The 17,532-nt window shown below is 41.6% G+C and overlaps 2 protein-coding genes across 2 annotated transcripts; both read left to right on the forward strand.

Annotated features, from left to right (window-relative positions):
* Positions 1–297: 297 nt before the first annotated feature.
* Positions 298–9,797, forward strand: LOC104422623 (polyribonucleotide nucleotidyltransferase 2, mitochondrial). Its single transcript, XM_010034997.3, has 17 exons — positions 298–753; positions 1,525–1,680; positions 1,770–1,940; positions 2,476–2,601; positions 2,679–2,840; positions 2,989–3,108; positions 3,300–3,437; positions 3,540–3,702; positions 4,668–4,793; positions 4,903–5,033; positions 5,307–5,526; positions 5,611–5,694; positions 6,617–6,696; positions 7,593–7,736; positions 8,225–8,560; positions 8,652–8,858; positions 9,257–9,797. Exons 1-17 carry the CDS (start codon positions 379–381, stop codon positions 9,359–9,361), a joined length of 2,844 nt encoding a protein of 947 aa, XP_010033299.2. The 5' UTR covers positions 298–378; the 3' UTR covers positions 9,362–9,797.
* A 3,965-nt stretch (positions 9,798–13,762) lies between these two features.
* Positions 13,763–17,128, forward strand: LOC104422624 (cysteine-rich receptor-like protein kinase 42). Its single transcript, XM_010034998.3, has 6 exons — positions 13,763–14,702; positions 14,980–15,093; positions 15,188–15,535; positions 15,651–15,885; positions 16,035–16,179; positions 16,267–17,128. Exons 1-6 carry the CDS (start codon positions 13,874–13,876, stop codon positions 16,669–16,671), a joined length of 2,076 nt encoding a protein of 691 aa, XP_010033300.2. The 5' UTR covers positions 13,763–13,873; the 3' UTR covers positions 16,672–17,128.
* Positions 17,129–17,532: the final 404 nt, after the last annotated feature.

The following is a 17,532-nucleotide window of genomic DNA, read 5'->3' on the forward strand; positions in this document are numbered from 1 at the left end:
TAAACAGATTAAAGATTTAGAGATTACATTTGAGTATTAAATTAAAATTAAGAGATCATGTTGCAAATCAAATTAAAATTCATAAACTATTTATTTATCATCCATTTTCCCTCGCGATGCAACGGCCGGATTGAAGATGAATTCCACATCCTGGCCGCGACGCGCGAACACGAAAGATCCCGTGGTGCGCACGTCCGCACCAGATTTTCCCCTTAAACCCTCGCTTGATTTCTAGTACCTCGTCTTCTTCACTCCTCACTGACCGGCGGGAACTGGCGCTAAATTTCCCCTTCCCCCTTAAACCCTAAACCTCCGCCGACCGCGACCGCCGCGCGCCACCGCGCGCCGCCGCCTTCTCCCAACTCCCCGCTCCCCGAAATGGCCATGGCTTCCATCGCGACGAGAGCCAGGAAGCCGAACCTCCTCCCCTGGCGGTCCCTGAGCTTCCGCGCGACCCGCGGTGGCCGCCTCGGCCTCGCCTCCTTCTCTTCCTCCTCTTCCACGCTGTCCGACCCCGAGCTCGAGCCGCCGCCGCCGCCGCCGCCGCCGTCGCCTTCTCCCGCCGCGGGTGCCAAGGTCCTGGAGAGCTTCACGGAGGAGTTCGAGATCGGCTCCCGCCTGATCACGCTCGAGACCGGGAAGATCGCCCGGTTCGCGAACGGCGCCGTCGTGCTGGGCATGGAAGACACCAAGGTCCTGTCCACCGTCACGTCCTCCAGGGGCGATGCTGTCGGGAGCTTCTTGCCTCTCACTGTGAGTTCCGTGGCGCTTCCTGTTTAGTTGCATTGTAGCTCAACGTGAAGTGCCGTGCTTGCATTTTTTTTTTTTTGTCCTTAGCTCTATCAATGTATATTTTCTCCCAATTGACTCTTTATTGTTTTCCTCGTTGGCGTGTTTGATCTATTTCTCTGATTATTTGTCCGCGTAAAGACGTATTTTTTGATATTTTGGGCTTGGGGGAGAATGAGATAGAAGATGTTAGTACGTACTTGGCTCGTTTTGGGCATTTTGGCCGGTCATTGTATGTTCGAGCTGATATTGACAGCTCAGCATGCCTTATTGAGCTTGGTTTGATACGTTCGTGATTGAATAATTGTTATGGGCATAATTTATTTTGTGCAATTTGCACGCCCTCGTGTGAATACGGGTCATATTTCAGTTTCATAGCGGTGATGGTGAAATGGCTTCTGTTGAAGTCATGCTCATGTGATGGGCTCCTTTTATTTTGCTTGTCACACTATATAACATTATCGAGCTGGCCGAACAAACGATTTCCACAAGTTAGATACTGGCAAAATAAAAAATGCATTGGTCATGACCTGGCTTTCTATAGCCTCCAGAAATGAAAAGGAAATGCTTATGGTCTTGATGGTTCAGAATCATCCTGTCGTGCCAGTGCTGGAGCTTGTTAGCAGTTTTCTGTGCTTATGCAATTTTTTTTTTTTTTTTTTCAATAACTGAGGGGGAAGTGGCAATTTTTGCTCCATCTGTATATGTGATGAAGTTCATCATTTTCTCTCAAAGGTTGATTATCAAGAGAAGCAGTATGCCCAAGGTCTGATCCCAAAAACATATACGCGGCGAGAGGGTGCTCCAAAAGAGCGTGAACTTTTAGTTGGTCGACTTATTGATAGACCAATAAGACCGTTATTTCCTGCTGGGTTTTTTCATGAAGTCCAGGTAAAACTGCTCTTTAATCCTCTAATGTTCTTTGGCTGTACATGGAATTGTGTTTTCATTGTCTCTTAATTATGTTTTGTAATGCATAGGTAATGGCAAGCGTTCTTTCCTCTGATGGGAAACAAGATCCAGATGTAATGGCAGCTAATGCAACATCTGCTGCTCTTATGTTATCAGATATCCCTTGGGGAGGTCCAATTGGAGTGATACGCATAGGGAGGATTTGTGGGAAGTTCATCATTAATCCCACCATGGAGGAGGTGCTTCTTGCATCGATTGCAAATTCCTTGATAATCAACTAATCATATCTGTTGTTGAGAGCTATTGCCTATTTTAGACATTTCAGGGTTGCACACGTTCCTCTCCCTTTAAATTTTTTCCCTCACATAATACTTTCATCACCTAGACAATTTTGATTATCAACTTCAAACTAGTATCCCAACAATCATTAGCTGTCATCTGTTCATATTTCTTCAAAATATATTTTTGAAAATCCAAGGATTGTGGGTATGCAACAGAAAGTAGAAAGGGCAATTGTGGTTTTCTGGTAATGTGCTGTTTGAGCTCATGTCAACTCATTATTTATTTATTTATTTATTTTTGGTAAGGGATGTCAACTAATTAGTTGTTTTAATTGATACATGTGCTGTGGGATTGATTATCTTGAAACTCATGATATCCCTTACTTCCATTTATGCACCATATTTTGTTTGTCTTGGAGGATGACACATTTCATACTTCTGATAATAGAAAACTTGGTGACGTGCTAATGGATTATAAATGTCTATCTTTCAGCTCAATTTAAGTGACCTGAAATTACTATACGCATGCACAAAGGACAAAACTTTGATGATAGACGTGCAAGCTCGTGAGATATCAGAGAAAGATTTAGAAGCTGGCTTGAGACTAGCGCATCCAGAGGTGAATTGCACACCTGCAATTCTTTCTGATTTCTTTTTGATTTATGTGTAACTAATATGTATTTGTTGTTGTATCAGGCTGTGAAGTACCTTGAACCTCAAATGAGATTGGCTGCGAAAGCTGGCAAAACTAAGAAGGAATATAAGCTGTCTATGATCTCAGATAGAACTCTCGAAAAAGTTCGCAACCTGGCAGAAGCTCCTATTGAAGCTGTTTTTACTGATCCTTCATATGGCAAGGTGCTCAACATAATGAATGGGAGGGATCTGTAGCATCCTCTAAATTTTCTTTATTGGTTACAATTTCTGTTTATTTGTAGTTATCTAGAAATTATCAGTCTTACTTAATGTTTCGCGCTTTTTGGGTCTTTGGCATTTTGCATATCAGTTTGAACGTGGAGAAGCCTTGGACAACATAACCCAAGATGTAAAAAAAGCACTTGAAGAAGAAGGTGATGAAGAAAGCTTATTGGTGTTGCCTAGAGCAGTAGATACTGTGAGGAAGAAGGTAAGCTCTAATTTCTAATGTACCATAAACTTGCGATTCTTTCTTTCTAATGATCACATGAATGCTAATTAGGATACTGAATATTCATTGTGATAAATGGTCTGTCATGGGTGTTAGACTTCGTATATACTGTTCATTGCACTGTTGACTTTTTCCAGTGATTGCCGACCTCATTTCGTGAAACACGTCAGGTTGTCCGCAAGAGGATAATTGCAGAAGGACTTAGAGTTGATGGCAGACGCCTTGACGAAGTCAGACCTGTGTACTGCGAAGCTGGCTATCTGCGTATGTTGCAGGGATCATCGATATTTTCTCGCGGAGATACGCAGGTCATTGGATATAATTAAGAAGAAGGAAAAAAGGAGAATGGGCTATATAGTGGCCTGGATTACATTTAAATCTTTGCATGAGCTTCCATTTGATATTTGCAGGTGCTTTGTACTGTGACAATTGGTGCCCCAGGGGATGCTCAAAAGTTGGATTCAATTGTGGGTCCCCCAAGCAAGCGTTTTATGCTTCATTATACCTTTCCGCCATTTTCAATTAATGAGGTTGGCAAAAGAGTTGGGCTAAATAGACGTGAAGTTGGGCATGGTAATTTCTTTTACTTGCCTATCAAATTATGAAAAAGAGTACGTTTCTCGTTGTATTGATCAACCCCTGTTTGAAAGATTTTAGCATGTTGAGATGAGGTTTTAAGATGACTTCCTGTTCATAATTCCCTCTAAGTCAAGTGTATTATAGTGTCATTGGGAAAAAGAAATGGTAATTAATTGTGCCTAAACATCTTTAATAATTTTCACAATTCTTAATTTTCTAAATTAAAATACATTAATTATCATTGACATTGTGCTAAAGGTGTGCATTTGATCTTATGAAAGAATATCAGCAGCCGCATCATGTAATCATCAGAAACTTTGTGATGTATGTGAAGGACCATATATTTGGATACATTCATGAGAGAACTTTGTGATTTCTACACGTACTCTGCAACCAATGCTGTCAGAGAACTCTGAAAGTATATTTTTGGTTGGACAAAAGAGCATTTCCAGATTCTCTATGCCCACTCTGATGTGATCCTGAACTCGACTGCAAATATGGTCCATGTTCCAGTTGGTATCATCTCAATGCTTATTGCTTTTTGCGGAGCCATACTTGGCTTTTGCAACTGTTCAAAGAATATTGGATTAGCAACACGTTCTCTATATGAGAGTTTCATGGATTTGGAGCCTTTCCTCATTCCCTTACTCTTGAAGAACTACCGTCATCTGAGACCATTTGAATTGTTAATGGGGATAAAAAAAGTCAAGTTGTAGCTTGGAACTACATGAAAATTAGACTGTCAATTAACAATCTTGACATTTTAATGCTTCTAATGTTAATTCCTTTTTGAGCCAGTTCAACAAAAAAAATTGGTTCTTTATCATTTTTGTAAAGCTTTCACCATCAATAGCATGTTGCTAACATTGTATCTTTTGGAGGTACCTTTTTAAATTGTAGAAGTAAATGATTTATGTTTGGGATCTCAGAATAACACCATCTTGGTCACTTATTTGCAGGAACTCTAGCTGAGAAAGCCCTCCTTGCAGTTTTACCTCCTGAAGATTTCTTCCCCTATACTGTGCGTGTTAATTCAGAAGTCATGGCCTCTGATGGTTCAACGTCAATGGCAACTGTCTGTGGAGGTATCTGAGCATTAATTTTCTACTACACATGGCTTACTTGAAAAATGTGCAATCTTGTCTGAATATGTGTTTGCATTATTTTCTGAGTATGATGTCTTCTCTTGTGTAGGCAGTATGGCGCTCATGGATGCTGGCATTCCATTAAGAGAACATGTAGCAGGTGTTTCAGTGGGTCTTGTCAGTGAAGTTGATCCAGTGACGGGGGAAATAACTGATTACCGGATACTTACTGATATACTTGTAAGGGTTACTATTGTTTGTTTCATTGGTGTTGATTATGTAAAGCAACATAGTTTTAGTTGATACTCAATAGAGAATCTTTTAAAACCTTGTCCACCTGTAGGTTTATCCTTTTCTGTAAAATTTTGTGTACTTCATGTATGCCTTAGTTAACTTTCGTAGTTATGGTGCAGATGCTTCTTTTTTTCCTGCATTTTGTGAGGAATGGTCCTGCAAGTTAACTTGATCATTGCTATCTTCCTCATGGTGTTTGATGAGCATGTCCTTTTCTAGGGTCTGGAAGATCATCTCGGAGATATGGACTTCAAAATTGCTGGCACTAGAAAGGGAGTTACGGCTATTCAACTGGACATAAAACCAGCTGGAATACCTCTGGACATCATTTGTGAATGTTTAGAACCTGCTCATAAAGGTCGTCTGCAAATTTTGGGCCACATGGAGAGAGAAATCAGATTACCGCGTACCCAAGATGATAGAAATACTCCTCAATTAGGTCTACTTTTTGACTGTTCATAGCCCGATGTTTCATTAGTATGAAATGTCATGCTTTGACTGAAATTTCATTATTTGAATCCAGCAACTCTGAAGTTCGGCAATGAAGCTCTCCGTCGTTTGATTGGCCCTCTTGGTGTTTTAAAGAGAAGGATTGAGGAGGAAACAGGTTTGTTCAAGAATTAAGTTTTGTTTATAAGAGACTGCAATAAGTTTGTGTGCATAGGATATCCTGATGACACCTGGCCAATGTGACTTTATCAGATGGCTATATATTTGATAAATAAAATAAGTTCATTATATGGCAATAAAAGATGTACCTTAAGACATGCCAAAGGGGCAAAACCAAACATCACATCAGCCGAGAGCCTGATTGGACTGACTTTTGCTTTAGTTTTTAGTTCTTGTTTAAATCTTGTGGGTTTTATGAAATGTCTGTAGAATTATCCATTGGAAAGGTAACCAACCATACATCAACCAGCTTCATGATGGATTGATTACTTCTGTAGGAGCATAGCCATCTTATTTTGTCACTTTTATTTCCATAGTGTCTTACTTTCATCAACAAACCACAAGTTAGAAGCAATGCCAAAAGCTGCAGTAGAGAAGTTCCTTTCTGGAGCAATAGAAGCCTCGCCTCTTAAGATTTATATGCTGTTGATTTCTTAACAATACTTTAGCTGGGTGAAGAATGTTGCTTCTTACCAGTCTATGACATGGTACCATACAAGTGGACTTCTGTAGATTATTTTGTCCAACAAGATACATTTCTTTAGTAATGTTTGGCACCATGTACATTCTATAATGGATTATTAGTGAGGAGGCCATGTCCATTCTAATTGTTAAAAAAGCGAAAATGAGCCATTTCACGAGCAAAAATTATTAGCTGATACCATGAAATATGTATGTTATCCCGTGTGGCTTTTCTCATGTGATTTGGTAAGCTCATTGGAGCTAGTTGAATGTTCATACATATCCTGCCGAGAAGACACTTCCTATCTTGCTGCTTTTGTGTTTTCTTCTTCTTCTTTTTTTGTATTTGACCTTTATTTTATGTTGCTCATTGTAACTGGCAATATTAAAAAATCCAGGTGCACGATTATCTGTGAGTGATGGAACACTGACCATAGTTGCTAAGAACCCAACTGTAATGGAGAAGGTGCAAGAAAAGGTATGTCATGTGATATTTGTTTGGCTTAAATATGGAAGAGCCAGGTTTCCCTGGTGTTTAATGTTCTTGTATTGTGCCGTGACATCAAATGATAAAGCAATGATTGGATTATCAAATTTAGATGCTGTTCTGTCCTCTATTCAGCATATTTCCATGAATTCTTCCGGGGGCAGACCAACTGAACCAATTTGTTTGAGTGCATATTCACTCAGCGCAATCAAATCTTTCTAACCAGTGGAGTACCTGATAATTTAAAGTGCTTAAACCATCAGTACATTGAGGATAGACAGTTGTGCACATGCGTTCACACATGCATACAGTCATGTGTACTGCCCTTGTGTTCCCACTCACAGAGAAAAGCATACGCTCAAGCATGCACACACCACCATGCTTATGCCCACTGATGATAGTCAGTGATCTCATGTAAAGTTTCCTGCATTAGCTGGATATAGTTACATTCTGGAACTGATGTGTGCTTGAATATTTTTAGTTTAAAAGTTCTATCTCTTTGGGTATATTTCACCTTCTGTGCTAAGACTCATGGGCACCTCTAGTGTTTTGACTGAAACGTCAAAATGTTCCTTCCAGGTGGCATTTTCAGCCGGAAGCCAGATCATTATTTTGATTAGTTAATATTAGAGATGTTTTTCTAAAGTTTTCGACATTAGAAACTGAGTGGGAGTGGGGATTTCACTTGTTTAAAGTATGGTGAATTGCTTCATGGAATAGATTGCATTGTTTGTTACACGAAATGGTCTTGATGTGTCTGTTAGTTTACATTTTTTTGACCCAACAATTCTCTACATATTGTTTTTGGGTTTCTGTACCAGGGGAATTGACTTATTATGACATTTTTGGATAAAGAAATCACAGTTGCTCTCTTCTCATGTCCTCAGATTGAATTTACCGTTGGCCGTGAGATGGAGGTTGGAGGTACTTACAAAGGCATTGTAACTTCAGTCAAGGAATATGGTGCTTTTGTGGAGTTAAATGGTGGCCAGCAAGGCCTGCTGCACGTTTCTGAGTTATCACATGAACCGGTATGTAAGATGGAGGAGCGTATCAACTACCCACCTGTTTCTTTTTCTATGAAATCTAATGGTTTCTTGACCTTTTGATCTTCTTGATAGCATTATATAAAAGTTGGCAAATTGGAGAATTATTCCCCGTTTGACAGATGATTTGTTGTTCAGTTATAATTGGTAGCATTAGAATTGTCCTTAATTGTTGCATTGGTCAAATGTTTGAACAATGTCAAGGTACTCTATCTCGTTACCTTGAAATTGTTCAATAAAGTTGCTGGAGAATATCCGCGATTACTTTTACCGTTTATCTATATCTGTATCAATAAAATGTTGGATTGTGGATATTTTCATTGAGACTTGTCTACCCCTCTGAATGTGAAATCGTGGCAATGGCTCAAACAAAGAGTCATTGGTTAGTAATGTGTCAGCTTGCTTAAAAAATATTCCCTTTTTTGTATGATTAGGATAACGTTGACATGAAACTTAAAATCCCAATTGATCAGGTATCTCGAGTTTCGGATGTTGTTTCGGTGGGCCAGCAGCTGACAGTCATGTGCATAGGGCAGGATGTCCGTGGCAATATTAAATTATCCCTCAAAGCAACTTCACCCCGACAAGCATCAGAGCCAAATAATGTAGTTAAGCAAGCTGTTCCTATATGGCCGTCTGTCAAAGATGGGCCTAGTAGTCAAGAACAAGATTCCAAGGAAGAGAGTTCTTCCCAAAGCATGGAGAGCTATACATCCCGTGCACCATCTATCTTAATTCGAAGTGCTGCTGAGTGTGAGGAAGAGGAGAAATCTGCTGGTCTGCTTGAAACTCTGAAAAATTCTAAGTTGGTAAGTGCTATGGGAATCTGATAGGAGATAACATGTGGACACTTTATTTGACACTCCATCATCTAATTTCGCTCTATTTGGAATTGTGAAGAGTAAGAAGTCAGCGAGTTCTACTGAGAAGAGAAGCGAATTAAAGTCCACTTTCACTGGAGAAGGTGATGAAGAAACTGAGAAAGAGGCTCCCACTGCCAAGAATTTGAAGCTTGGGATGAGGGTAACTGCCAAGGTCCATAAAGTTCTTGGACGAGGGTTAGTCCTTGACTTGGGTAATGGTGTTCGTGGAATGTACCGGTTTGAGGTATGTATGAACACGGACTACTTGTTGATAATTGCCCATCATATCTCTAATTGCTGTGTTTACAGTTGCTCCTTTAGCATTTTGATGTTAGATGGACAGTGTCATTTAGTGCACTTCCTCAGCAAGCTCTCCCATAAATAGGTCGCCATTTGCCTTTTCTGGGGTTTTCAAGTTCACAATAGGACTCTAGGTGGACTGCAATTATATAATTGAAGGGTTATAGGTGTTTTAAAAGCATTACATATCCTCATTATAAATCAGATACTACCCTCCCTGCAAAATCTTTCCGAGACATCAATTTCTTCTCTAGTCTAGGGCCTGAGATGATTAGTCAAAATATCTTCACTTCTGTAATCCAGCATGTTCACTGAAACTGCGAAAAAATTCATTCCATTCAGGGAGAAGGGAAGGCGGACTATGAAGTAGGTGATTTGCTGAGAGTGGTGTGTACAAGCTTCTCCAGCAAGGGAGTTCCTGTTATGTCTCTTTTGAAAGACGATTAGAGCTGTATATCCTCCTGCCGGCTCAAAGGAAAGAGCCATCAATCGATTGTAGAGGCAATCTCGCTCCAGCTGCTCAGGTGCATGTGTTAGCTGGTCCTAATTTCTGGTGCCAACCCACTAGCGACTCTTCATGAAGCCTCCGGAGATGAGTGAAATGCTCTGGTGCTGCAAGTTTCCCCTTTGTGTTAGTGGGCGCTGATCTCAGGTGCTAACCCGAAACCGAGGGTCCCAGGATCAGACAATGGACTTTGCTAGCCATGAAATTTTTTGTTAGGTAGCTATTGTCACAATATATTTATTCTTTAGCTGCTGTATATTCATAGCTTTGATTTCCAAGACGGCATACTGGAGAACGGTTACTCCAAGCCTGTAAAGGTAGAGCATTTTTTCGCCGGCGGAAATAAAATGCGTTTTCACAGGGTTTTCACGGTATTCACATGCCAAGGTAGTTTTGAATGCTTTGAATGCTCAATATCTTTTCCTCCATAATGTGTCTTCCCTTTGTTTTACCTACATGTTCCCTGCTAGGATTTCTCAGGGATGTTATACTTGTCTTAACGCTCTGTCTTTATGGGAACTTGTGATTTACCTGTGTCGATGATTATAATGTTTTTGCTGCGGATTCGATTAGGTTGGGCATGCAGATGCAACAATAAAAGTACGACGCCTTTTGCCTCGCCTTTGTTCATGGACTCTCGGTATGCATGCACCTGCGCGATTGATGAATAGACCTGCCAAATGGCTCACATATCCATTTTTCTAACCTATATGTGATGGATTTTGTTGTTATATGGATTAGTAATATTTAATAAATGGTTTGTAAATGTATTTAGACTAAATACAATGGATCATGAATGGGTTTAATATGAGTATTACATGAGCACGCAAATTACTTAAACTCAAGTCATCTCTTAATCTCATGCTGGTTCATTCCGTGTTTGCATTTTAGTTCATGTATAAATTTTCCTACACGTATAGATTTGTATTGCATATAAATGGATTAATTTGAGTCGAATCATTTCTGATCCAACCCAACACATCCACATCCAGTTGATAGGTCCACCGATGAACTAAGTCAAACATTAAATTTAAGTTCACATAGCATGGTGCTTGTTGAGGTGGCCTTTAGACTTGAATCGGCGCATGGACTCGCCAAAAGTTGTCGTGGCTTCTTTTAAAAACGCAAGATTACCTTTTCGCCTGTCGTTGCGTGCTGTTTCGCACTGCGGATCGGTTTAGTCAAACGTGGAAATTGAAAAGCCCGCGTATACGGTTGTTGCGAGAGGACGATGGGCGATGCGGATCGAGAGAAGAAAACGCCACGAAAGAACTTTTTGACTTGCGGCGGAGTACGTCTCTTTTGCTTTCCCACTCTTTCCGTATTTGATTCGATCTGGACTTTCACGATATGGGTCCAAAGGAAGTTATCGTCCTTTTGTCGCTTTGTAGGGGCTCCAGTAATGGTTTGATCTGCGCACATCAAAGAACTGAAAAGTGGCTTAGAATTCGTGATTGACTCGGAGACAATTGAGGGGAGACTTGGGGTGTGATTGGGAGAGCAGAACTTCTCAAGATAACCGAGATCGATGCATTGTGATTGGTAAGAGATTTGCAGATGTTTTTTTGTCTTTGGAAAGTTGGAGACACAGAGTGAATAGATAAATTCCAAACGAAAAATGTTAATGATTGTCAAACTGTAACGAGACCCATTTCATTTGGAAATGATCACCCTTTTTGATATGGAAAGGACGGAAGTAAACCGGATTGAATCGATTAGTTTGGAATCAAATCAAATTGAATTGATTTTTTTGTCTCATATATAATTAGTAAGTAATCAATTTTTTTTTTTGGTCCAAATGTAATCAATTGAGTCAACGTAAAAAACAAATTTTCAATTCTACGTCGTCCAGAATTTTTTTAATCCGAATTACTTTGATTTTCTTTGATCTAGCTCGTGAATTGAACTTTGGATTTGATTCGACAACATAAAAGTATATTTTCATTAATCCCTAACATTAGTGATCACCATTACTCTTGGTCAAGCCTAGCTGTTTTTGTTAAGCTTTAGTCACGAATTACTTTTTACTATTCGTGAAATAATAATGGCACGACAACTCGCAGTCGGGAGAGCACAGAGAAAGCACACATAAGTCGGTAAACACAATACACTTACAAAACGAGTTATGTTAAGTGCGCCCTAGCATGCTCTATAGAGAAATACTTTGATTCACAAAGCACCGATTACTTAAAAACACAAGAAAAGCATTGCATTGATAATAGTAAATTTTCTTTATTTAGTTAAAACTTAAACCGTACCACTTGTGACAAATTTACCCCAAACTATTTTTTTTTGACCATCAAAACCCCTAACCGTATACCTTTGAGCCCTCTGTTAGTTTTATTAGAAAATTTAAAGAAATGCTTATAAAACACTCTTTGTCATAATATTTTTGTGATTTTTTTGTGGTATTAATCTAATTTTCGAAAAGTCACAAATCTCAATTTGGGGTTTTTTGTGGTCGAATAAATTAATTTGGTCACTAACGTAAATTTGTCATGAATGTATCGTCACGTATTTTTTATAGTTAATAAATTTATCCTGTCTGCGGTTTGGGTTTTTCACTAATTTTTTGATCATGAAAAACCCTTTTCTTTATTTAGTTACCAAAATTTTATTAGATGCATTTATCTTAAAAATCAAATTTACCCAAAAACACCACAAATAACCAAAAATTGATACATTTGTAATAAATTTGCCTAAGACTAATTTATTCAACTGCCAAAAACTCTAAATTGATACCTCATTTTAATTTTTTTTCCATTGTCAAAATATCTTAAACTAATATTTTCCACAAATAATTGAATTAATACAACTAAAAATTTGTATAATTGCAACAAATAGATAATAAAATCTCAAACTAGTACATTAATAAATTATCACGTGTCATTCAATTAAGTAATTTGATAGTAAAATTTAATGGAAACTAACATAAAATAAATTTGTCACAAGTGTACCAGTTTAGGATAAAATTGTTAAAATTATACAAATTTAGAATTTTTAATGATCAAAAAATTAATTTATGATACATTTACTCTATATATATATCAGTTTAAGAATATTTAAGGTATTAAACCCTACAAAAAAATAAGTCTCGATGATCATTTCCCTTCTTGTGGGAGGGGGCATTAGTGAATTAAAAAGTACAAAAGAAAAGTCAAGACTCGATGGTGAAGGCAAAGTTTGGTGGCACAATTGCTTGCTGCTGCTGGCCGCGGCGGGGTTAGTTCGGGAAGCGCCGGTGGGCCCCCGCGGGCTTTCCCTCCCAGCCGCTGTCCTCGCACTGTCGCACAGGCAGACGGACGGGACGGACGGTGCGTGGGCCCCTCCCCCCCCCAGGCGCGCCCCCACGTGGCATGTCGGTTGGACGTCAGGACTCAGGACAGGACAGGACGGGCGGGGGGGTTTTCCAATTCCTCACTTTTTTCCGCCATCATTCCGAGAGACCACGTGTCCCCTTTTCAGCTACCAAAAAGAAAAAAAAGGCCAAAAAGACGAAGAAAAGGCGATTTTTAACTCGCAACATTACCAAACCCTGGAATGCAATGCGATGCTAATAAGTTGCTAACCTCCTGGTAGGTAAGGATTAGGCAACCCTAGCATTAGCCACCCTCCTTCGTATCGAATATTCAGGAACCCACCCTTTCCATCAGACCCCATTTGCTTTGCCAAAAAAAAATATAAATATGAATCCAAATATGATTTCATTTACATCACTTTTAGTTACCGAAAATAATTTATTATTGACATTAATTTATGTTAAAATATCTTTATACATAATTACATCTTCTTTCGTTTGTTTATTTTCCTGAGTGCTATATTAACATTAAATACTTTTTTATTAATAATTTAGGGACTATAATGAATAAATCAATAGTTAATGAATAATATCGCACATTACATTAAAATTTAGGAATCATTTATATCATTTTCACCATTCTTTATATTTAGAAATGTAGCATATCATGAAATTAATTATATTAAAGTATTGTGGGATTATATGAAGAGATTTGAGATCAGTTAGTTGATAGAAAACTATTTATCAATGTTTTGCTTTTTATGCTCTAATTGTAATGATTTTGCAATAAAAAAAATAGATCACAATTATCTATAAAGATGACGAAGACCGATTGATTACTGGTTGTGCCCAAATAAAAACTATCCAATTATATCGACATCACTCACATTAAACTTATTATATTTATAGGTAATGTTCAGCGAGTGCATGCATGCACTGCATACATACATACATACATACATACAATATACATACATACATACATAAATATGTATAAATAAATTGAATCATTCTATTTCAAATGAGACAGTAACTTGTCGGCTACCTTACCTTCCTCCACATAAGCAGGAGAGCAACGAGCACGAAACACTGCCAACAAAATCTCTCTCTCTCTCTAGCAAGAAACGCAGAGCTTCAATGCCAGCAAGAAGCACGCATGAATTCTGATTGCATGCGCTCTCCGCCGCCGTCTCCCGCCGTCGCCATGCCCTCTCCTTCCTCCTCCGGCTCGTCCTCCGTCGCCGCCGTCTTCTTCTTCTTCTTCTTCTCCTTCTTCACACTCGCGCTCTCCGACCCTCGCATCTTCGAGGCCGGCCTCTCCTGCGGCAACGCCTCCGCCTCCGCCCCCAACATCGTCCCCATGTTCGTCAGGGATATGGAGTCCCTCTCCCAGCTCATGACCACCCGCCACTTCGCCACCCAAGTCACCAGACCCTCCGGCGCCGCCGCCGCCGCCGCCGCCGCCGTCTACGGCCTCTCCCAGTGCCACCGCGACCTCTCCCAGACCGACTGCCTCCTCTGCTTCGCCGCCGGCCGCACCAAGCTCCCCCGCTGCCTCACCTCCCCGGCCGCCCGCATCTACTTCGACGGCTGCTTCCTCCGCTACGACCGCTACGACTTCTTCACCGAGGCCGTCGACCCCGTCTACGACTCCGCGAACTGCACCTCCGACCGCGGCTCCGTCGACGGGCCGGCCAGGGAGGGGTTCGCGGCGGCCGTGGAGTTCGCCGTCGGCAACGCGACTCGGGCCGCGACCGGAGTCGGAGGCGGGTTCGGCGTGGCGGAGGCGGGGGGAGCGTACGCGCTGGCGCAGTGCTGGGAGAGCATCAGCAGCGACGGCTGCGGAGTCTGCTTGGAGAAGGCGAAAACGGCGGTCCGGCGGTGCGTGCCGAGCAGAGACGGCAGGGGGTTGAACGCCGGCTGCTATTTGAGGTACTCGACTGTGAAGTTTTACAGTGACCAAGGAGCGAGCGAGGCTGATCAAGGTGAATAAAAACTATCTTTTTCAATGGAAAACTCTGTTCTCTGTTATCGTGCTCAAATAGAATTGCAATTCTTCTCTGGATTTAGACCTTGAAAACAGATATGTTCGTTCAAGAAATGATTTGTTTCGCGCCTCGCACATCCCGAAATCCTTAGTTTTCCCCATGCTCGCTGCCAATTTTATATCTTGAATTCATCAAACACGTGATCAAGATCTCCTGCTTCCGCAATGCTGAGCTATTCTGCCAGGCATGAACCGTGAACTAGTTTTGTTTTCAGGGTCGTCTTCGATCGGGATCACGGTAGCGGTTGTCTTAGTGGCGGTAGCTTGCATAATGCTCTCTATGTTCGCCGCCTATGCATGCTATGCTAGGGTGTCGAGACTAGAAGGAGGTATGATCATCCGCCGAAATGTTACTTTCTAGGATCATTTTTTTTAGGTGATGTTCTCGTCTGATCTTGTCGACTTCGGCTGCGTGATTCCCAGGCAACATCCATCTCCATAAGATTTCGATCGGCGACAAATCGAGTCTGAATTTCAAATACGAGACGCTGGAGAAGGCGACGAATTACTTCCACCATTTGAAGAAACTCGGGCAAGGAGGTGGCGGTTCCGTGTACAAGGGGACTCTCCCGAATGGCAAAGTCGTTGCCGTCAAGAGATTGATCTTCAATACCAGGCAATGGGTCGATGAGTTCTTCAACGAGGTGAATCTGATCAGTGGCATCGAGCACAAGAACCTTGTGAAGCTCCTGGGCTGTAGCATCGAAGGTCCCGAGAGCCTTCTTGTCTACGAGTACGTTCCGAACAGGAGCCTCGACGACTACATATCCGGTAATTGTTTCTCCTTAAGCGATTCCAACTTGAAGGTCATATATTACGAGTAATGCAAGTGGATCGAATAGGGTCGTGTGGCGATAGAAGTGACGGTGTCGGGTTGTCTTCGCAGACAAGAACAAGATACGGATTCTAAACTGGAAGCAGAGGATGAGTATCATCACCGGCACTGCCGAGGGGATTGCTTATCTACATGGAGGGTGTAAGGAAAGGATCATCCACAGGGATATCAAAGGCAGCAACGTACTTTTGGACGAGAACCTCACTCCGAAGATTGCCGATTTTGGCCTCGCTCGGTGTTTCGGACCCGACGAGACGCATCTTAGCACTGGAATAGCAGGGACACTGTGAGTGTATTGATCTCTTTCTTTGAAGAACTTGTTTTCTCTTAGGAAACCGCACTAAGACATGTCAAGATAGATTCGATACTGCACTCTTCCGTTTATATTCTATAATGAACTGTCAATCGTTAATGTTATTGCCAATTGGATTGCAGCGGATACATGGCTCCCGAATATCTTGTCAGGGGACAACTCACCGAAAAAGCCGATGTCTATAGTTTTGGAGTGCTAGTTCTTGAAATCATTTGCGGCAGGAAAAGCAGTTCCTTCAGGGAGGAGACTGTTTCTCTATTACAGATGGTAGGTCCAAAACGAAAGTCAAATCTTCCTCTAAATCCGATGACTTAAATCCTTTTGCTGACGCTTTGCTCTTGCAATTCATCCAAGGTGTGGAATTTTTACAAGTCCGACAACTTGGTTGAAGCCGTCGACTCCTGCTTGAAAGGCGAATTTCCTGCGCAAGAGGCCTCGAATGTCCTTCGGATAGGACTCCTTTGCACACAAGCTTCGGCTGCCGCTAGACCGTTCATGGCTGAGGTGGTGCAGATGCTGACTCGCGAGGATTTCGCGATCCCGCAGCCGACTCAGCCCCCATTTCTAAATGCCAACGCGTCAGGACCGGCCACCTCCAATAGGTCCTCCGGGATGAGCAGTTTCATGTCGAGTGCAGTGAGAAAGATCAACGCTTCTTACACATCTTCAGAATGCTCGAGCATGCCAAGCCTCGACAAGCAGTCGAGAAACCATGAGTCGACAACGCTTCTTACAAGCAGCCAATACTCGGTCGCTTGAGAACACGGGCATCTGCTCCAACGGCAAATCTCGCAGGCAGTGCCGTTGTCGGCCGCTCTACATGATCAATGAGGTAAAGCACCAGGACTAAAGGCCGTGAGCTCCAGCAAAATTCGACTCGGTTTAACGAAACTTCGCGAGAGCGGTCGACTCCATACTGACTTACAGGACAAGCATCAAGCAGTGAGCTAACTATGATGTGATCAGTTGCAACCCTCTCCTGGAAGGCGCGACACGACGGCGTTGTTTTAACTTTCTCCTCAGTGTAATTACTTCCACAGCCAAATGAAGGAAATTTTTTTCACGTCCGGCAGATATTCTTAAGATTTCACCCGTCGAACATGTAAAGACGAAACCGTGAAAGTCGAAACGGGCGGGTGACATTTTCCTCAGCCGCCCATGTCCGACTCCCGTGTCAAATTTTCTTCAATGAGAAGGGACATTTACAGGTGTGCAATCGGGACTTTGACGAATTAGGCGAGGTGAAAAGGTGGTGTCCAGCTCAGAATTCCTTTTTTGAAACCACAGGCGAAACGGACGCGATGAATGATGAAGGCCCCCCACCGAACGTGAAAGTGAAAGCGAAAGAAGTGCGAAAACGTAACGTGGGCGACAGTGAGGTGGCAGATGGAATGCTATTCACACTTCTCTCACATCTTCACGAAGGGTTAGGTCCGGTGTCTTTATGACCATTTTTGCAGGACCAGAGAGACGTGTGAACCCGAGGCCTGGATTTTTGTCTTTCGGGACTTTGATGAGCTGCCTGAAAATGTTGACCTACCGCACCACGATGGCCATAAGTTCACGTTTCATCGATGTCCTCTCATTGCAGTTCGAGCTGCCGTTGGTTCTTCCGTCCAA

The sequence above is a fragment of the Eucalyptus grandis genome, chromosome 10 (genome assembly GCF_016545825.1).
Source record: "Eucalyptus grandis isolate ANBG69807.140 chromosome 10, ASM1654582v1, whole genome shotgun sequence".
Classification (NCBI taxonomy): Eukaryota; Viridiplantae; Streptophyta; class Magnoliopsida; order Myrtales; family Myrtaceae; genus Eucalyptus; species Eucalyptus grandis.